The following is a 22358-nucleotide window of genomic DNA, read 5'->3' on the forward strand; positions in this document are numbered from 1 at the left end:
TTGAACAAGTGATGTGCTGTTCTTTACCAGGAAAGCTTGGATTATGTGGGTGGAATGAGCGGGCGCATTGTTGTTAAGTGGCTAATTCTTCACCACCCACATATTCAAACACTTTCAATGCACACATGTTCAGTCACTTTTGGCACACAGCATCATGAAGGCAACACATAACTTCCTGCTAGTATTCCATATTGATTATTTGGCCTTGTGGTACCTATTCATGATGCACAATACCGTGGGAGTCAAAGAAACCGGTCAACATTACCTTCACATTGTTGCGAACCTGTTGTGCTTTTTAAGCCTTGATGATGACATATGCATCCATTGGGAAGACTGGAACTTGATTTTTGAATCATAACCATAAACACGTCTCATCACCAGTAATAATGGTCTTCATAGAATCTGGGTTGTGATTTGCACAGTGCAACATGTCTTGAGTGATTTTCATGCAGAGTTGTTGCTGTTGAGTGAACGGTCTTCATCCCAGAGCTCGCAAGATGGGAGAAGTCCGAAACGTGGTCCTTTGCTATTCCTAAGACCCGCAGAAGAGGAAGCTGGTCAACCCCTGACACCGAGAGCATCGGTAGATGGATGAATGCGCATCCAGGCTCAGCGGTTGCATAGGAAGTCGGGGACAAGAAACAGGAAGAAAGAGTGAGAGAAAGTAAGAACAAAAGAGTACAACAGGGGTCGCCACCACCCCCTGCCGGAGCCTTGAGGAGCTTTAGGTGTTTTCGCTCAATAAACACACACAACGCCCGGTCTGGGAATCAAAACCACGATCCTCCGACCGCGAGTCCACTGCCTTAACCATTGGGCTATTGTACCTCCTGCTTCTGCTGCTCAATCAGCCCCTTGGCGAATTTTGCTGAAACTCTCCACATACATAAATCTTCTGTTAAAATGGAGTTCACTGATCCTGTGCTTATTCCCCCTTTGTGAGCAATTTCCTGAATTGTTACGCGAGTCTTCTATGACTATGTGCTGAACCTTCTCAATTGGCTCCTTATTTCAGCTTATGGATGGTCTACCTGAGCATGCCTTGTTCTCCGCTGAAGTACAGCCATGTCTGAAGCGGTTGTACCACCCCTTGATCTGAGTTTTGCCCATAACATCATCGCCAAAGGCCAGCTGAATTTTCTGGATGGTTTGAGCTTGAGTATCACCAAGCTTTTGGCAAAATTTGATGCTTGGTGTGTTCGGTCAGCTTATGTGAAAACGAGAATCCAGCGAGCATGCATTACACATCTGTATTCTAGGTATAACAGCTGAGAACTGATCTGGCCTACTGGTACAAAAATGTTCACACATGTGCAGGAATGGTGACCTATCCAAAGGATTTTGTCCGTGCGGCATTGGTTTTGGTGGGGAAAAAATGAAGTTAGATACTTTTTGAATGCACCTCATGTATTAAATATTTAATACATACATCACATAGTTACACTGGACATTCTGGAGCCTGTACTTTGTTCTTTCAGAGTTGACCATCTGTTATAAATTTAAACTACATGATTAACTAAACAAATGGTAGTTATTGTACAAAGCCACAATAGGTTCAGACATAACTGTGTGATTAAGAAGTTTTACTTCACAACCATTTGACTTTTGGGTACAGACCCACTGATGTGTGTGTGTGTGTGTATATATATATATATATATATATATAAATTAAATTAGAGATAAAACCACTATTAGGTTTTATCTCTTTAATTTATATTTATACTGTAAAATTAGATTTAATCCTAAATCTAATTTTTCCCTGTAAGTTTGGATTTACTCCCTAATATTATATATATATATATATATATATATATATATATATATATATATATATATATACACACACACATGGCTTCAAACAGGCAATGATTTTCTTTTTCTTTCTTTTTTTTTCAGCTCCCATGTTCTCCAGAAGGTGTGCATGTATTTTACATACAAAGTACGATATACTAACAGCTCTACTGAAATCCCAGAATTCCCTATAGCCCCAGAAATAGCTCTTGAGCTATTGATGGCAGCCAATTTTCTGGACTGTTAATGTTTAATCAGATGAATTTACAGCTGGGATTTTACTATTACCCCACCTCCACCCCACACCCTTTCAAAAATGGAGGATTGAGAAGAGGAAGAAGAAACTACCAAAACACTTATTGTCAGCTAAAATAACAAACATTTTATTGTTTGTTTATTGTGTTCCACCCCCTTGGCTTCAGTATGTGGAAAGTCTCATTTCTACCTTTATCATCACCACTATGTGCTGGCCTCCTAAACAGCACAATTTAAACAAGCGTTAAGTTCTCCATGAACCAACACAATTCTAGACCTATTAGTTTTTTTTTTATTATTTCCAGTCCCCCTCCACCTCCAAACTAGTTAAAATTCTTTAAATCAAACCTAAACTTATTCCTCATACTTCTGTTTTTTTAATCTTCTATGTTATTTTTTTAACCACCTTTTTTTTTCCAATTTAAATCTAAAATTAATTAGTTATTTTGTTTATTTATTCATTAAAAAAGTTTTTGCAGTTACCCAAACAAGCCTTTAATCGTAGTTATTTTGTCACTATTGATAAATTAACAAGACTGCTAGTTTTTTGGTTTTTACTTTTTTTTTTCTGTCATACAAATCTTTTAAATTCACAACTATACTTATGTCCCATTAACAGTGCAGTGGGTTTTTTTTATATATATACACACATTTTTAAAACAACTATTCATTTTCTTTAAATTTACCTCAAGTATAGATGTGGAAATCAATTTATTTGTGGGACAATGAAGAAAAGCATTAAAAAAATAAAATGAGAAAAAAGCCAAATGTCTTATTGTTCTTCTGTAGATGCATTAAATGTTAATTATAATTTATAGAATTTGACAGTGTAAGAAACATTGCTGTCTTTTTTTTTTTTTAAGCAATTACATTTATAAATACTTTTATCCTAGAAGACTCCAACCATTATGGCTTTCTTCTGCATACATCAAACCAATATCCCTATGCAGCCAAAACACTATTTAATATGTTGGTTTTGTGTGTGATTTTCATGCAAACAAAAATAGTTTTGCATTAGGCAACTTTTCTTAATAACTTCTATACAGATTTGTACAAAAATATCCCTTTTGATTTCATTTTCAGATCATACAATGTACACATTTTATAGAAACTGAATTCTTTAATGTCATTCTTGATGCAACAGACCCCCACTTTATTACAGGATTAAAATACTATTAAGTCAAATTACACAAAACAATTAAACATTTAGAAAAAGTTACACATTTGTTTCTAAAAGTGTAGTGTAACTGAAATTGCCCTAATAAGAAATTCTAAATTAGAAATTTCCTTAAGATTAACACCTTCACCTCTAGATGAACAGGATGCTGAAGGCTGGTAGTAAATGGATATGAAAAATTTAGAACAAGCATGTGTTTTTTACCAAGAACTAGCAACATAAGTAATCTTGGTTTGTGGAGAACTTCAACTGTTGCACTAATTACAACAATAATGATGCTTTATTAATTGTTTATTTTAATAAATACAGAATTTTTTTAACAAATGAGAACAAAGAAAATATCACAGTGAGTGGGAATGCAGTGGTTTTGGTTGTTTTTTTTTCAGAAATTTTTCAATTCAAGATATCTGTAAATAGAAATAATCTATTTATTAAACTAATTTTAACTTTATTCTTGCTGAATTTAAACATTCTTGTGGAATGGACAAATCTCATTTCAGAATTATTTTAATTCCACCATTTTATTTTTTATTTTTATGTCTTGCATCCTTCTTATATCCAACTAATAATGGCCTTGTCTAGCTGAAAATTATTATACAAATAGATTAAAGACTGCAGCCGACTAGGGTGGTGGTAGTGGCAGGTTACTGATCTGAACTCTCAATCAAGTGGAAACAGTTGATTTATTCATGTTGTGGGTTGGACACTTGTAACAATGCATTCATTTGCAAACATTACAACAAAATTATTGTAATATTTCTGAGATTATCCTTTTAACACTTTTTCTTTTTTTACATTGGTTTGCCTGATTAAAAATAATTTTTGAGGGTGGGAGGTATTTAAATATATAACACCATGTTTGTGTCACTGCCAGCTTCATATTGCTGTTACTAGTTTTTCTTTTTCATTTTGTAATAAATCTTGATGACTATTGTCACGTTTTCCATGTGAGGGACAGCATCCTATTATCAAGCAAACATCTTGGGATAAAGAAAATGTATATGAACAGTTATGCATACTGATAGTACATCCTTGCTTCCCTGCTCTTAATATATACATAAATGGAGATAGGGATGAAACCTAACCATTCGGTTTGCCAACTTATGCATTGCTGCTCAGCACCAGGTCTGGCTCTTGTGATACTATTTTATCTCAGACAACTACTGAATGATAGACTGTAAATGTTTTAGCATACTGTATTACTGAGATATAGCCTAGAACTTTTTCCTCTTGCCACTTGTAATAGCTGCTTGTTTTCATCATTTTGTTGCAGAATACATGAAACAATTCTCATGTAAAATACAAAAAATTCTACCTTGAGATAGCAACTATAGAAAATGTTACAAAGATGATAATGTCGAGTAATTTTTCTTTCCCCAACCCCTTTTTTTTTAATAAGGTGTTTGTGTTTGCTCCTCTGCCCCCAACTAGATGTGCACCTTCTTTGTTTTCAAAAAGATAAATGAAAGCACAAGGTGTGTTGGCTGTTCAGCTTTCCAAGAACTGAAACAAATGGAGTGCAACTGCCTGTTTTTTTGCCTAGAGAGCAGAGAGATAATGAAATAGCAACAGTCCAGTAAATCAGCTATTGGAAATTTTTGCTGAAGTGGTAGTTGAGGGATTGAAATTGCCTTCTCCAAACCAACATGAGGAGACAAGTGTTCTGATGTTCATATAATAGGTATGTCATAAGGCTAGTAAAGTAAAACAAATGATTCTATCCAAAAATGAAGTCTTGGTCAGGTCTTAAATCTAGGCTTAACTACTTTCCATCAGTGTACCACTTTTACTTAATAAGAAGTAATGTTAAATTTTAAATCTTCACAAACTGAGATATACTTACTTTCTAATGTGCATTATCTCAATGTAACTGAAGCCAAGGAACAAGGTAACTAACACTCCAGCTTGGCTGGCATATCTGTAATAAAAGAATTCATTATTTTTTTTCCTCATGTGATCCAAAGCGTGTTGGTTTATTTTATTTATATCAAATTTCAAATAGTCTGTACTATGCATTATCTGCTTACACTTAATAATTTGTACTATGCATTATCTACTTACTTTCAATGTCTATTTGTTTTCTTAGAATTTGGGTGCAAATTATTTCCCTTCTGACTTGTTTCAATAAAAAAAAAAAATTCAGACCTTGCTCAATTTTCATAAAAGCCTGGAAGTCTCTTGTTATGGCTTACAATAAACAGAACGTTGGTTACTTGATTTTTTTTTTTTTTATCTCTCTTTCCACTTTCTTTGGATTATATGCAGCAACAGTAAATGTTCACAATAGGAAATACCTAGAGAAGGATGATTTCTCTACAAGGATTCCATTGAATAGCTCTGAAAATTATCACTATCAACAACATAAAATCAACCAGTTTCATAGTACTCTTTAATTCACTCAGTACCACCAATTGTCTTCCTTGCTGCAGTTCTGTTGAAGGCAAAGATAATGCTTATATATGATTGATTGATTCTAGTTTCAGCTCACAAGCTGTGGCCATGCTGGGACACCGCCATATGTTTAGTATTGAAAACAAATTCCAAAACTTTGTGACAAATATGATACAGGAGAACCACAATGAGTGGGAAAAGATCAAACTCATTCTTGCCTGATGAAATTTTGCTTACATAAGACATTATCAGGCCTGCAGCCTAGTGTTTAATGTAGGTTTCTAAGTCTGGTACTTGTTCTACTGGCCTTTTTTGCAGGACAGCTAAGTTACAGATATTAACAAATCGGTACCAGTTGTCAAGAAGTGGACAAACACAAAGCCATATATATACACACACACACACACAACATACAATTAGTGTCTACATAGTTTCCATCTATCAAATTCAATCACAAAGTTGCAAAGCAAACTTCTTAATCACAACCATTGTTTCTTCAACATTTGAAGCCTTCAGGAAATGATTTATATGGTTTGAAAATGTGCACACATTTTCAAAATTAATTATTAGTGGAATACTTATAAAACAATTTCTGAAATTACTTACTATACTGTATTCCCATAAACTGAAAGCATGAACAACTGAATTGTTGGTACTTCACAGTACCCCATAAACAGACCACAAATTACTAAACTGATAGTAGCGGTCAACAACTAGTGGTGCAATATGACACTGTTGAGTCTAACCACAATATTTCTAAAATTAGGTCAAACTCAAAAATCCCCAAAATTGGTGATGGTGTGCATCAATTTACTTCCCTGCATCAACTCTTTCTCTGTCAGACAAAGAATAAGGGTTTGAAACATCACAATTCTTCATTCCTCAAGGTAACTTATAGATACCATTCCTTACAGTTTGCTAGCAGTCCTGAGTTCAATATTTATTGTGGGTAAAGCCTGCAGACAGATGGTTTCTTTCAAATTGATTTTTCTTTCCTATAGATACACCACATGAAGATCAGAGATGTGGGGTTCATTAGTTTCATATTTAATACAATATAAAGATTCTAACATTTTTTACTAGAGGGAGCCAAAATAGTTGCAGTTTCGATGATAGGAAAAAAACTGACAAACCTATTACAACTGAGCAGATTGAGAATATCTGGCAGGTGATTGAAACTATGAACTATTCACTCAGTGTTCTGCTAGCCTACCATGCAGTTACTCTACTCCAGAAGTAGGAAGGACAAAGTTGACTTCAGCTAGATTTAAATAAATCTAATGCAATACTCTGTTGTTGTTTTCAACCCTTTAGCAGCCAAATTGGCTATATCAGCGAAGTATTCTACCTGTTTTATGTTCAAACTGGCTTCTTACACCAACCCTACAATATCATTCTAAAAATTAACAGCTACCTCAGCAAAATAGAAGATAATGCATAATTAATTCAAAATAGTGTGAATAAATAAGCAGTACATTTGACAGTAATCTGAATGCTAAAGAGTTAAATGACTTGAGAAAAGGCATTAACCATGATCCTTTTACAGGATTGCTCAGAGTAGACACCTTGTCTGAATGCTTGCAACAGAATGAATTTCATTAAAGGCATCCAAGAGCCTGTAGATAGTATTAAAGTGGGTAACATATTTGTTAACTACAATGCAGTGTTTTCCCAAGTGTCCCACCAGCTAGATATGGATGTGTGAAATATATATTTGTTATATTCATTTACCAAGGACTCTGCAAGTGAACTGATACCACTCCAGCAATAATTCAAACTCTACACTGTCCACAAAAATACATTCTAGAAGAGATAGTTAAAATATTGAACTTACATTAATGATGCTCCTAAATACAAGAGACTATTTCCCAAAAACAATGTTGATTCAATACTAAGTAAACTGGCACAAGTTGGGAATCCTGGAGATGTTTTAGTGGCAGTTTTACTGGAAGGGTCTGAAATCAACAAAAAATATGTAAAAGGTATATTTTTAAAAAGCATCCTAAATAAATACAGTATTAAAGTGAGAGCGACATCTCAGAGAGCCATCCCTGTTGCACAATGGAAATCTTCATGCTCATGTCCTTGAAAAACATGAACACTACAAAATCTCATATTCCTTTAACCTTATAAATCAGAGCAGTACTATAATAGAACCATGATGAATTGAACATAATAATACTGTGGTATGAGAGTAGCTGTGGGTAAGGAAATAAGGTGTGCAGAACAATACAGTAATTGAGTAAAAGTACATTACGGGAGCAAGACCTGAATTAATGAACGTAGAGAAGGCTGAAAAAAAGTGAGAATGGTTTGGTGAGAGAGAAGGGAAAGCAAACGATGACTTAGAAAAATAAAAGAGGACTAGTAGTGGATGTGAAAAGAAATGAGATGGCAAGGTCATGTATTGAAAAAGGACAAAAGTGAATGAGTGAGAGAAATGATGAAAATGAATGAGGAAGGGTGAGAAGAGTGACAAAGTAAAAGATGGAGGAGACGAGAGTAAGGTAGGTTGTAAAGGATATGGTAAAATAGAGAAGACTGCTTTAGCAGAGAAATGGCTTTAAATTACTGTGGTACAGTAAATTAAGTATACTGAATGTTGTTATAATATGTGAAATTGAACAGAACATTATAATATGGACACCAGAAAAGTAAGCTGCAGATTACAGGAAGACAGTGCAGTGATTGAAACTGTAGTCTGCTGATTTAGAGTGTCATGTAAAATCCTGTTGGAATTCACTTTTCATCCCTCTGAGGTCAATAGGAATAAGAAGTAACAGTGATATAAGAATGGATCTTAGTCAGAACTTCAGGCCAGTAGAATTCAGTTATTTGATAAACTGAAGCTTAGTGTGTAAGTGGCTTAATATTCCAGACAGAAACAGCACTAGGTTGGGCAGATGCCATCCATCTGATGAGCTGCCATGCAGTTTCCATTTCCTCAGTTTTACTCATAATACATGGGTCAATGAGAGGTTAAAGTAAAAAGACACCTGTTCAAGATGCCATGCACTGAGATTGAACCTAGTATTTTATTACTAAGAAATGAACTTCCTAAACTATTCAGCTATACTGCTTCTAAACCAGTTATATACTGGAGTAAATCCAATCAACTGTTTCTAAATAAAATATTGATCGGCAACAGAAATTAATATTTTAAGCAGGATCATAGACACACTCTAGCTTCTGACCCACTGGTATGCTGTCTCTGCTCTGTTTTTTCCATTGCACCAATAGTGGCCTCTGTTCCCAGAGCTGGTTGGTTTCATACCACCACCAATCAGACACTCCTAACCCGCTAATCTCTCCACTTCTTATCATCCTTGCCCCCAGCACTATAATAAACACTACCCCCAGTCCTTCCTCCCCATAACATCATTTCTCTGGAACCTTCTCATTGCTCATGTTTGTCCTGCTGCTGCTGTTGACCTGAAACAGTTTAAACAGAAAATTTACAGTATCAAGCTTATCAGTCTCAGAGGGCCTGCAAAGGCCATGGAGCATGCCCTCTTCCTCCAAATTTACTAATTAAAAGAAATAGAAGCAATGTTTCATGTCCCGTTGTCTTCTATTTTAACTGAAACCAGTAAATTATTAAATGCATCAATTTAATCATCTAACCTAAAGAAGACTGTCTTGCTGTTACATTAACCCTCTCTTATATGACAAGTGTAAGTTTTTAGAAAAGATATAGTTTTCTTACCTTTCAAAATATGAGATATTTCCAAAGACTTAATTCCATGGTGAATATGACAGACTCCAATCAAGATGAAGAAATATCCAGTAAGAAGAAACATATTTGACTGAAGAAAACTCCAGTGAGGTTGGTCAGCAATCAATTTCAAGAACCTATCAATTAGAAGAAATAATAATGAATATGACTGAAGCTTTCAGTACTCACAAGAAATAATAAATGGCATTCATCTTTGGAGTTAGAAAATATTACAACTCCCAACAGTTGTTAACTCACAACAAGGATCAAGTGAGACACTCAATGGAATATTATTGCCCCATCTAGAGCTAAACATGAGTGCCCTAGACCATATAAAAAGATAGACTAGTAGACTGATTGCTATAAAATTACTAACTTATAAGTGCAGGCATGACTGTGTGGTAAGAAGCTTGCTTCCAAACCACATGGTTCAAGGTTCAGTCCCACTGCATGGAACTTTGGGCAAGTGTCTTCTACTATAGACTCAGGCTAACCAAAGCTTTGTTAGTGAATTTGGTAGAAGGAAATTGAAAGAGGTTCATCATATATATGCATATATATATACGTCTGTGTGTGTGTGTCTTTGTATCTGTCTGTCCCCCACAACTGACAATTGGTGGTGGTGTATTTATGTCCCTGTAACTTAGCAGTTCGCCGAAAGAGAACAATAGAATAAGTGCCAGGTTTTTAAAAAAAGTGGTGCTGCTAATATTAAACAGACCTCATGAAACATGTGTAGAAGAGAAATTTGGAACTTATATAGTAAGTATTAAAATAAAATTCTATGATATGGTGTGATGTATATTAGGATTTGATGAATTGCATGGGGACTTCTATCTCTAAATAACATATATATATGTAAGTATGATAATTGCTTCAGTCTTAATAGTTTCACTATATATATATTATATACATAGTGAAACTATTAAAACTGTAAATATTATCTCATTACAATAGAGATGTTATTCTTTCATTTTTAACACATAATACTGAAATAGTCTAAGGGATAAGAAATTGCTCCAGGCTCGCATCAGGCAAGAAGTTGAAAATTGTTTTGGTTCATAACACTGCATAGACCCTAAATAAGGCATGCGTAAAATTTAAATGAAATCAGTTGTGTAACTCAAGAGTTTTAGTGATGCACAGACAGAGTCTCAGTTTTATACATATAGATTATGTTTGCATAGCAAAGTACCACATACCTACAAATCATTAATGTTTACATACCAGCCCCTAGGAATGCATCTAATATGTAAATTGGTATACCCAATAACTTAACTCTGCTGTTTGCGATGGCTATATAAGCAATGTGTTCAGAGACAATAGTGTGTTGGATAAGTGCTGAAGAAGAGTAACAACTCCCTGAAATACAGTATATACACTCGTTACCCATTTTTGTCTTTGATCACATTGTTTGTTTACATCTGATGTCTCGATACGAAATGTAGTAAAAGCAGTGTTGGCTATAGATACAATAGAATATCTGTAGAAATAACCTTAACAAAATATTACCATATTTTTTTAGCAGCCACACAATCACATCCTCTCAAAACAACCTTTAATACATTAACATCTTACTAGCACTCAACTTATTTCATAAGAGAATTTTGTAAAAAAAGCTTAAGTTACCCAACAAACGATGGTACAAGAAGTACAGCTGTGGCCAATGCATAAATCAGATCACCTTGATGGCTATTTTTCAATTTTTTCTTCAAAAATATTGTACACACCTAAAAAAAAAAATATAATATCTGTAAATTTTTCATCATTATCATTCATTTAAGTCCATTTTTTCAAAAACACCTACAAGGTTTCCATATATTATTTATGAGGACTTATTTTATAGTTTAATTTTAACTCCTGAGAACTATATAGTTGCATGATCTGCTAGAAATAGTAGCCAAATGTCATTCAAATCATATCCTACTGTCTTTAAAAACAAACTGAATAGTCACAGCAAGTCTGCTCTGTTAAGACTGACCTGAAGCTGAACAACAATAACATACTTCTTTTAAATTCTAGAGCACATTCTTTGATCCTTCATCTACCTAAGCTTCTCCAGAATTAACTTTCATCTTTCTTTTGTAATTATCTCATACAAGATTTTTCAAAATTTTTTCCAATTTCCATGTAGCTCCTCTTGCAATGCAATGTTATCAGTTGTACCATTTCATCTCCCATTACACTGTTGGAAAAACTATTCAAAGTATTGTTGTGATAGGTAAACATGTTCCTTGGTTTGTTGTAGCTATCACAGCTAAGGCTGTACTGAAGCACTGTCTTTAAAATATGGCTATTTATTGTATTTTATTAACACTCATTTATTTTATAACAATCATAATAATCACACATTTTTCAGGAGCAAAACAGTTCCTTACTTCAAATATGTTAACACAAACCTAACTAACTAAATAACTTTCTGGCAAGCTACTGGCCTATTTGAATTATTTCTCTTAGCTCATCTTTTCAATTATGCAAGTTAATTATTACCATGCATGAATCAGATGATCACAACTGTCTTGAGTAAATTATACTATGCTAAAGAGGTCCAATAACACTGAAACATGTCTTCCCCTGGCTTATTTGAGTTATTATTTCTCTTAGCTCATTTTATTTTCTGTTTTTCTTTGATATATTTCTGGTGTGTCAAGGCTAAAGAAACAACTGAATAATTCAAGACTATGCCTCTAGTATAAGTTCCAACTGCTATTTTTTATACCAAGAGTTAAACCTTGTTGTTATTTGGTCTATATATCACTTCAGTGTAACATTCTACAAAACACAAATACAACCTACACTGGAGAAGTGCTCACGTATCACGAACAGAGCTGATGCTACACACACACACAAACATCCTCAAATGCATACAAAATAAAAACCTGGTTAATTGACAAAGACTCCCATACCAATCTGGTATAACCATAAACCACATACTATTAACACGCATCATCAACATCATCATCATTTTAACATCCACTTTTCCATGCTTGCATAGGTCTGATGGAATTTGTCAAGACAAATTTTCTATGACTCGATGCCTTTCCTGTTGCCAACCCTCACTTGTTTCCAGAAAGTGATATTTCCTATGGTCAGATATATTTTTCACAGAGAAGTAGAGAGATGAATAACACCACTTGCTTTCTGAACTATCATCTATCTATTTTCAAGTAGTCATCTCAATTTTGTTTCTCCGTTATTAAACAATAATCCCAGTACTCCCTTCCTAATATTGCAGACCCTGAAACTCACTCCCTACCAACATCTTCCCAGCTCACAGGTGAAGCTGAACATCAAAAGTACCCTTGTCAGAGAACCTGTAGAGATCAAAGAAACTCATCTGTTTTCCTCTAACTAAATAGTAAATAAAACCCACTTCAAATGACAGTGAGCAGTAACAATGAAACTCCTGGTAAATTGCATTATTATAAGTAAATGGCTTTCCATCAGTTTCAACAATGAAGATTCAGTTGTTCAATCAAGTGGACAACCTGCTTATTGAATTAGCATGAAAGTGGATGAGTATTCCACAGGCACATGTACCATTAACATAATTCTCAGCATGACTGTACAGATACAGTCCATTCAACAGGCTTTCACATAGCTTCTGTCAACCCTATTGAACTCACAAGGCTTGAATCAATTCAAGACAATGGTAAAAGACACTTAAGGTGTTGTATAGTGGGATTGAACCCAGCATTTCATCATTATGAAGCAAACTTCTCGACTATTCAGTTATGCTCTCTCCACATACTACATATAAAGTAATATCAATAAACTGAACTCCAGTGGACTTGAAAGATACATTTTTCATCTTGTACGTTTGTGTAAGTGAAAGTTTTCAGAGAAATTTCAGTTTCCTTTCCTACCTTCTCTGTGTCATTCCAATTTTATTCAGAGAAGATGATCCCAGTCACAAACAATTATGTATAAACCTACTTTTATTTCTGAGAGAATATCACATAATTTTAAACTAATATTACAAAAGGAAAATAACTTGAAATAGAATGATCAAGCATAAAAAGAAATTCAGAAATTGGTTAGTATATAAAAGTGTGTGTTATTTAATCTTAAAAGTCAAACAAGAGAGATTATAATATTTGGATTAAAACATACCATCAGCCACAAAGGAAGAATAACTAAGATGATGCATAACAGTATCCAAAGCTTGGTATCAGACCACCTAATCTGAGAGTCAGGGAAGAAGAAATCAGGAAATAATTCCACCTAAAATAAAATTTTTAAATCATGAATTAAAAGAAATTTTTTTAAAATTACTTTTCTCTGAAAATACTGATATAATTTTTACACATTGTGTGTGTGTGTGTGTTTCTGTAATTCATCATTGTCAAGATCCTTTAACTGATGCAGCCAGTTGTTGGAGTGTCACTCTAGACACTTTCATAGTCAGCCATTGCCACTGGTCTCTGTTCTGTCATGCATAACAGGTTCACAGTGCTGTGAACAGTCCAGTCCCTTGATGGTGCCAAACCAGAATTTTCTCAGCCTGCTTCTCTTTCGCTTTCCCTCAAGTTGTAGCAGGATACATGACCATGATAGGTAAGCTTCTATCTTTTTACCTGCAGAAGGAGTGGTTCCTGTCTACCAGCATACTTGTTGGCTTGCTGCCTGATAAAGCTGTTCATTTTGTGCTCTGTATATGGGATGTGCAATAGCCTTCTGAAATACTTGTGCTCAAATATCTGGATACTTTGTCAGCTATAAGAGTACAGCTTTCACATCCATACAGAAGGACTGAAGTCACTAGGGTCTTGTGCAACTCTGAGTCTTGTTGGAAAACTAATGAAACTGCTTTTCCATATATTGTTCAGCTTTGTTGTGACAGTAGAGACTAAGCTGAGTCTTGTTGTTATCTCCCTTTGAGATACTCCAATTCTTCAGAAAAAAGTCAGAGGCAATGTACATACTTAAACATAGGAAATTCCCTGGAGTGGATAACATCCCATCAGAGCTAAAACATGGAGGGCCAAAGCTTATCAAGGCACTAACAGTTGCCTGTCAGAAGATATGAGAGAAAGCAATAGCCAAAGGAGTGGACCCACTGATGATATTCATTCCCAAAAAAGGCAACTTAAGACTCTGTAAGAATTATAGAACCATCAGCCTAATTAGTCCCCCAGCAAAGTATTGTTAAGAGGCCTGATAAACAGACTTAAGGGGAATGCAGAAGAAATCTTTGACCAAAGACAGCAGATCTCAAAAGGAGGTGTCTGTAATTAGAGATATGTAAACATAGAAATTATTTCTATATAAATCTAGTAAGCTTTTGAGAAAATCTTTTCCAAAATTTTATTAAACCGAAAATCTTAATAATCCCTTCGTAAATTTGTTATATTTTACAACAAAGAGATATAAGATCTGTACATAAATATGGTATGCTGTGCATGTCAATGGATATATTTAGAATTTATGTAAAGAAGCAGTTTGGATCTTTTCAGTTTGAACGGTAGTTTTTTCTAGTGGTGTCATATGAAATTGTCACCCATAATTATAACCCTAGTATCGATCGATTGCATTTCAATTTGGGTTAGGGTTAGTTAGGGTTAGAGGTGGGGGGACGGGTATCTTTGTTTCTTCACAAATGTAAATAAACCCAATCTGTTTCTTAAACGAGGGACATATTCATACGGCACAGAATGTTTTTTACCTCAATAGACGTCATTGATTGGTTGAAATCGCAGAAATTGAAGAAAAAAAACAACAAATATCTTACAAACTATAGAATTTTCTCAATAAAGCCAAGAGAAAAAGATGTTTTATAAACACATTCTACCAGTATACCAAATTTAAAATGTTTTAGTTACCTAGAAATTATGTTAAAAACTGCCGTTCAAACCGAAAAGAGACACTAAATTACGTTATAAGATACAAAACAGTGTTTCAAAGTTTAGTACGATGCCAGCAGTTTTAGGGGAAGGGGATACCACACAGTACTTAACTAGTATTTTATTTTATTGAACCCTATAGGATAAAATGTAAAGTTGAAGTCGGTGGGATTTGAACTCAGAACGTAAAGAACCGAAAGAAATGCCGCGTAGCATTTTGCCAAACGTGCTAACGATTCTGCCAGAGAGCCATTAACCAAATAGGAAACATGAATGGTAGTGTCTCTGAGATATATTTGGCAAGTTAGAAGAAAACTGCTGTGGGTGAGAATCTGGAAAGTAAATCCTTCTCAAAATTTGAAGTAAGGCTGTGAGCTTTATTTCAGTGAGGTGGCAGTTAATCAAGGGCCCCGGATTTATTCCAGCTAAATTCCACTGTTATATGTCCTGGGTGAAAGGGGTGATGTCAATCAACTCCGATATGGATTGCTACTGACAAGCTGTTTATTCGATACCACTCAAAAAACAAAGCAAGAGCGCTCTAGCCGTGACCACCTTGTCTCTTTTATATATCAGGAACTACATGATCCAATGTGTCCGGGGTTTTTCTTTCTTTCTTTCTTTTGAGACTGTAGTGGTTGATTCGAAGATCATTTGGTTGCAATTTTTCGTAGATGCACAGATTCCCTTGATCATTCGTTTCTGGTAAATTTATCAACCAAGTTTAGATTGAACATGAACTAAGAATCTAGCGAGACTTAACTAAAGTACTGTAAGACTTGAAATATGACGCTCTACAGAGTCAGCTACCTTATACTGCCCTGTAAAGAGAATTTTGCACATATCCCTTCACATTGACAGAAGAAACATAAATAAAGGAATTTCTGTCATCATTTTCTTTATGCTTCAATGAATAAATCTCATGATGCTAGTAGAAAAACAAACTGTCGCTGAATATAATGAAATATTTTAAGTTACCTTGCTGAAGTCTATCATTGTGTTTTCACCGCAACAACCGTAAAAGAGATATGATGGAAAAGAGACGTCCGCAGACGCCATAACTGTCGAGCCTCGTTTTAGATACACAGAAGTTTGTTTTGTTTTTTAAATCGGACATAAGGGTTCGATTTCTACTAGAACACATTTTTTTTAAATTTATATTCATGACATCATGGTAAAGGCATGAGACTAACGATTGGGGTGTACAGTTTACAATTATATGCTTGTGAGGTTAATTCCTGGACAGATTGACACTCTGTCTTTGAGCAAAGCACTTTCCTGATTGCTCGTTGCTCCAGTCCCGATGTAAACGAACACCAACCGGTTGCTAATACAGTCCTCTTTCCCTTTAGCTATCACATCATTGATGTTCCACTGAGTGAAAGGGGATGGGTCGTGAGGGTATTCGTTTCTGCTCACGACTGCATAAACGATTAGCAAGCTATACCCGTTTATAAGTGACACCTGGCTGTACTATAACTCCGTGACATTACGATTTCTAAGAAAATTATAGATTATTATGTCTACTGCAGTGTACGTCAAAACTATAATGAGAAATATTTATACAGTGAAGAAATTATACATTATTAGTCCTATGGCTCATAGTTTAATCAGTAGACTAGGATGGGAAACAACTCTAGATAGGTATCGGCCTTATTGTGTCTCCTCATCAACATAAATTTCACCAGACTTACCAGGATAGTAATGAGAGAATCACCAAATTGGTTTAAATAATATATTGGTAACTGAGCTTGTATCTTTTCTTCACCACATAAATATTTCTAACTAGATTCTTAATGCTTAAACCATTGTTTGTCGTTTGGATGGCATTTCTCAGTAATTAATCTCCATCATTATTCTTTAATATACATTTTTATGTCTGTTCACCATCTCACATGTATGGAAACATAAACACAGTTTATACAGACCCAATCATATAAGGTGCTTTGCTTCACACTTTTAAATACTCACAATGGAAGAATGCCAATTTCACCACATTGTCTACAATGTGTTATTACTTAAACATTAAACCATCTTTTCGGGAGAATTGCCAGACTTGCGGGATACAGGGATGACACATTGGAACAAACAGTTAAATTAGCATTTGTGACAGGATTTCCTGACCACGTGTCAGTCGAACTACAAAAGCTGCCAAATATTCACTCCATGGCAATAGGAGAGGTAACATCTCAGTCCAGAGTCATCATCTCGTGTTGCAAGATGACACCTTTGGCAGCGACTGCAACAAAAGGTCAAACAAAGAGTGGCAGAGAGGGGTCAAACAAAGAACATGTGTAACCCTTCAAAGGGCAGTGTTTTCGGTGTCAGGGTTCGCACATGGTGAGAGACTGCAAAGAACCCAGGCCTGGAGTAATTTGCTATCGATGCAGATAAACAGGCCGCATCATTAGTGAATGCGTTCAGGGAAACGGTCTAAGGGAGACTACTGTACCAGTAGTCGTCCCGTCGAAAGAATAAAGCATGTATACAGTCGTTGCCAGTAATAGATGTTGTGGTGGACAGAAAGATATCACTAGCCCTCATGGACATGGACTGCTCAACAACCCTAATGAATCTGGAGGTGGTAGAAGAATGGAATGGACTGAGTAGTGTAAGGGTTGTTGATGATACAGAAGTTGAATGCAGAGGAAGGAGCGATGTGGAGATGGTGGTACAAGGGATGAGATTAAGGGCGCACACGATCATGATTGACCGCATAGTGGACGGAATCGATGTGGTGATGGGGATGGACGCCATTGTCCATTTGGGAGGTGTCACGGTCAATGAAGCTGGTGTAACGTACAGTGATGCGGGGGCACTATGCACCGTGAGTCCATAATGGGAGAGTGGGGAGAGCTGTGAAGAAAAATATGCTGCATACACCATTGCAGACAAGAATTTGGGGGCTGTGTTCAATAGCCGGCAGTGGACAGTGGAATGGTACTGGGAGGGAGATCCTCCGACATTGAAGCATACCCTGAAAAGTGATGCCAAAAGCGAGTCCGAGGGAGTGGTGGAAAGGTGGATCAAAGAAGGCAGTCTGATCCCTTGGAAGGAGGAAGCAGAGAGTGGACTGCTACCACTGATGGCAGTGGTGCAGCCGAAGAAACATAAAGTCAGGCCAGTATTAGATTTCCAAGAGCTGAACAACCACGTATTGTGCTATATGGGCGGCAAAGCCACGGACATTTGCAGTGAAACCTTGAGAGAGTGGAAGCAGATGACAGGGGCCTCCACAATCGTCAATTTGAAGTCGGCATATGTGCAGCTGCATGTGGCTGCGAGACTGTGGAAATATCAGCTAGTAAGGTGTAAGAGTCGGACATACTGCTTGACCAGGTTGGGATTCGGGCTAAATTCAGCACCAAAGATTATGGCGACAATTCTCAAAACCATCCTGGGAAAGGTGGACAAGGTGAAAAGAGCCACCAATTCCTATATTGATGACATCCTGGTGGACGGGAGCATAGTGTCGGCAAAGGAGGTCATAAGCCACCTGAAGAGTTTTGGGCTAACTGTCAAACTGCCAGAGGCAATGGAAGGAGAAGCTACACTGGGACTCAAGGTATGGAGAGACAAGGCCAGCGCATTAGTGTTTCAGAGAGGGAATGAGATCCCAGAACTGGGTTCCAAGATGAGTAGGTGAGAACAGTTTTCTGTGTGTGGGAAGCTGCTGGGGCACTACTCAATTGCAGGATGGCTCCAGACTGCATGCAGATTTATCAAGAGGTGAACTGAAGGAGTGAGGTGGAGTGACAATGTGGCTGAAAAAACAACTGCCATGATGCAAGAAGTCTTGGAGAGAGTGACGGCGGAGGACCCAATAGGAGGAAACTGGTATGTGCCCCAATTGAAGAATGGGATCGTGTGGTGTGATGCCAGCAGCATAGCAACAGGTGTTGTCCTGGAAATTGGAGGCATCATGGTGGAGGATGCAGCCTGGCTCAGGAAGTAGGACGACTGCAACCACATCAACGTGCTGGAGCTGGATACCATGTTGAAGGGGCTAAACCTGGCCCTGAGGTGGAGGATGCATACCATCGAGATCTGGACTGATTTGGCCACTGTACTTAGATTGGTGGGATCAAAGGTCACTGGCGAGGAGAGGATGCGAACCAAAGGAGGCACAGAGATACTGATAAGATGCCATTTGGGAATTTGGGAGTGAGCTAGCTGCCAATTTTGACCCAAGGCTGAGTGTGGTTTTTGTGCCCTCTGAGAGGAAAAGAGCAGACATCCTGACCAGATTAAAGAAAGCCTGGTTGCAGGTGCCGGAGGATCTGGAGCAAGAAGTGGATTCAGTGTGTTGACTGAGTGACTCAGTGCATACCATGCATCACATGGGAGTGGACAGGACCCTGATACTAGCCAGGAAAGTTGACTCTGCACACTCTGACTAGGCAAAGTGTGCTGAGAGTAGTTGGGAGTTGTGACAGGTGCCAGTCCACTGACCCTACTCCAGGTGTACATGAGGTAGGAAGCATTCCAGTTGAACACAACTGGAAATGAGTGGCAGTGGACGTGATGCACTACCAGTAGGGAACATACCTCTCAATGGTCGACTGCAGATCGGGGCAGTTGGCCATATGGAGAGAAATGAAGATGGGAACTTTAGAAGAAATCACAAGAATACTAAATGAGATATTCCTAGAACAAGGCCCTGTGGATGAGTCACTTATGGACAATGGCACTGCATTTTGCTTAGAGGTGTTGGGGGAAATGCTCAACAAGTAGCATGTTAGCCATTTCTTCAAGGCAACATACCGGCCAAGTGGCATCAACACACCATCAAGACTATAGCAGAGAGAGGTCACATCTCACTGGTCGAGTCTGTTTTTTGGTAAAATATGTTGCCCAGGACGGGACAGGCTGAGGAGTCAGTGTCACACAGGGCAATATTCAAGTATGAATAGAGACATCCATGTACTGCATTGCTGTAACCCACAAAAGAGAAAGAGCATGCCTTTGTGCAGGTCGTGGAGGAAGTCTGGATCAAACCCCCAAATGCACAGTGCACATCACAATGGGGAGAGGGGACCATAACATCTGTAAATTCGAGGAACAATATGTCTGTAGATGCCATGCCACATCGTGTTTTGGATGTGTGCAGGATCATCACTGCGACAGAGGATGGAGCCAACAGTAATGGACAAGAGGATGAAGACGGCAGCAACATGCCAGGAACTGAGGCCAGTTCTGAAGGAAGTCCCACAGTGGTCACAGAGGGAGTGGTGCCCTCCTCACTGGTTGGTTGATTATGAGACAAGTTAAGGCATGTGGTCAGGGTTGAGGAGAGGGTGTGGGCAGGTTAGTTGAATGATCTTCAGATCAGGGAGGGTATGCGGTGTTATGAGCCAGGCTGTGTTGTAAGGAAGGACTGGAAGTGAAAGAGTATACATGTCCTGTCGGAAGTGGGGTTGGTGAAGCATGATCAGTCAGTTGGTGGTGGACATCATATGAGAGTAGACATGTCAGACAGTATGGCAGCAGACAGAGTATATGGACATTGTGAGTGACCCTTCCAGATCAAGACAGAGCATGTGGACATTGTGAGTGACCCTTCCAGTTCAACAGTTAAGATTACTGCAATCCTCTCTTTGCTTCTGTCTTTTTCCTCCACATCACACCACCAACAGCTTTACAGAAGCAACTGTCTTTTATAGTTACACAAATTACAAATGAAACGGATAAACTCATTTATTACGTAATTGTTTAGATATGATAGTTATCTCAGTTTCCAAACAATATGTCACAACATATTGGTATATCACAAAAGTTATCTAAGGATCCCATGATTTTTAAAGCTATAATTTAAGGCTTCAGAAAATTTACATTAAATACTTGAGTGACTCGAAAAACTTATTATTCGGGATTTTGTTACACACAAAGATGGATAATAAAATGAGGTAAGTGAAAGTTTCCTATTTGTAATCTAGTCCCACCTTTTATAAGGCATAATATATCTAAAATAACATTATTCAAAATTTACTTCCTTTTTAAGGTGATAGGGTGTGATTTGTGAGAGATTTGGCTTATATTTCTAACAGGTTGAGCAACCACATAGAGGCTCAAGTGTCTATCATTGTAGTATATTTTTTAAATACCTCAGTTTTCCTAAGAGATCAGGAATGGTGGTATGATTTTTCATATACTCACAGAATGTGTGTATATGTGCATGCATATATATATATATACACATAAGATTTTCTGGGTAGGTTTCACTGATGGGGTATATATATATATATATATATATATATATATATATATATATATATATATATATAATAAATAAAACATATGCATACATACATACATACATACATATATGTACACACCTACATTTATGTGTATATATACATGCATATATGAGTACAAGACACCACAAATAAACATAGAACACAACGAGAAACGAAAACATAAAACCAAACAAGGAAACGGACTTTTTTTAACAACGAAAAGACAACCAACACAAGGAACATTCCCCTTCTTCAGCTGCCCCTGTTCCGACTCAATGCATGTTTTATATTTTCGTTTCTCGTTTTGTTCTACGTTTATTTGTGGTGTCCTGTACTCATATATGCATGTATATATAGATGTAGGTATGTACATATATGTATGTATGCATATGTTTTATTTATTATATTGTTATTATATGATCGAACGCACGCGTCGTTTTTCTTCTTCTTCCAAGTAAGTTTTATTTCAATATATATATATATATGAGCAAAACGTCCACCACCCCACCCCCGAATGGACGGTGTTGAGTTGTCAAACATTTAAACCAAATTTTCTCAAAACAACTTGTCCGACTGTCCCATAGGCCTCCCCTTTGAGAAACACTGATTTAACCTAAATTTGAGACACCAGCAAAAGAAGAAATAACGATAGACTTTTTTTCTATTCCAAAGAAAAACGATTTTATTCACACAAATATGCAACCGAAGAGTTTAAAGTACCAGTAATGGTAAGGCTGTTGACTGGGAGAACACAAATATGGTTTAAATAGTAAGCTTGGCAGGAAAGAAACGTCTAACCCATGCCAGCATAGAGAACAGATGTTAAATGATGATGATGATGGTGATGGTGATGGTGATGATGATGATGATGATGATGATGATGATGATGGTGATGATTTTCCAATTCTGAAACTTCTGGGATTCTTGAAACATTGGGTTAATTAGATGAA

The 22358-nt window shown here is 36.8% G+C and overlaps 2 protein-coding genes across 5 annotated transcripts in view; one reads left to right on the forward strand and one right to left on the reverse strand.

Annotated features, from left to right (window-relative positions):
• LOC115219550 (elongin-C) overlaps positions 1-5440 on the forward strand; it is a 31994-nt gene extending 26554 nt beyond the window's left edge. For both annotated transcript variants that reach the window (XM_029789756.2, XM_029789757.2), the window contains exon 4: positions 1897-5440. In XM_029789756.2, the coding sequence (XP_029645616.1) occupies positions 1897-2038 (142 nt within the window). In that variant the 3' untranslated portion in view covers positions 2039-5440. The remainder of the gene's footprint in view (positions 1-1896) is intronic.
• Positions 2865-16521, reverse strand: LOC115219548. Of its 3 annotated transcripts, XM_029789753.2 has the most exons (7): positions 16151-16518; positions 13443-13553; positions 10959-11059; positions 9321-9466; positions 7449-7569; positions 5067-5141; positions 2874-3630 (listed from the first exon to the last, which is right to left on the reverse strand). In XM_029789753.2, exons 1-7 carry the CDS (start codon positions 16229-16231, stop codon positions 3606-3608), a joined length of 660 nt encoding a protein of 219 aa, XP_029645613.1. In that variant the 5' UTR covers positions 16232-16518; the 3' UTR covers positions 2874-3605. The 3 variants fall into 3 exon arrangements, with proteins under 3 accessions (XP_036364730.1, XP_029645613.1, XP_036364731.1); XM_036508837.1 differs by lacking the exon at positions 5067-5141 and having other exon boundaries at positions 2865-3630; positions 16151-16521; XM_036508838.1 differs by lacking the exons at positions 2874-3630; positions 5067-5141 and adding an exon at positions 6262-6281.
• Positions 16522-22358: the final 5837 nt, after the last annotated feature.

Source organism: Octopus sinensis, linkage group LG14, assembly GCF_006345805.1.
Source record: "Octopus sinensis linkage group LG14, ASM634580v1, whole genome shotgun sequence".
In the NCBI taxonomy this organism is placed as follows: Eukaryota; Metazoa; Mollusca; class Cephalopoda; order Octopoda; family Octopodidae; genus Octopus; species Octopus sinensis.

Bases quoted from the DNA above. Each gene is read 5' to 3' on its own strand.
- LOC115219548 (XM_029789753.2), bottom strand. From the start codon at position 16,231: ATGGCGTCTGCGGACGTCTCTTTTCCATCATATCTCTTTTACGGTTGT. The intron at 13,554-16,150 runs GTAACTTAAAAT...ATTTTATTTTAG, and splicing joins CAATGATAGACTTCAGCAAG to GTGGAATTATTTCCTGATTT. The intron at 7,570-9,320 runs GTAAGAAAACTA...TGTTGATTTCAG, and splicing joins AATATCTCATATTTTGAAAG to ACCCTTCCAGTAAAACTGCC.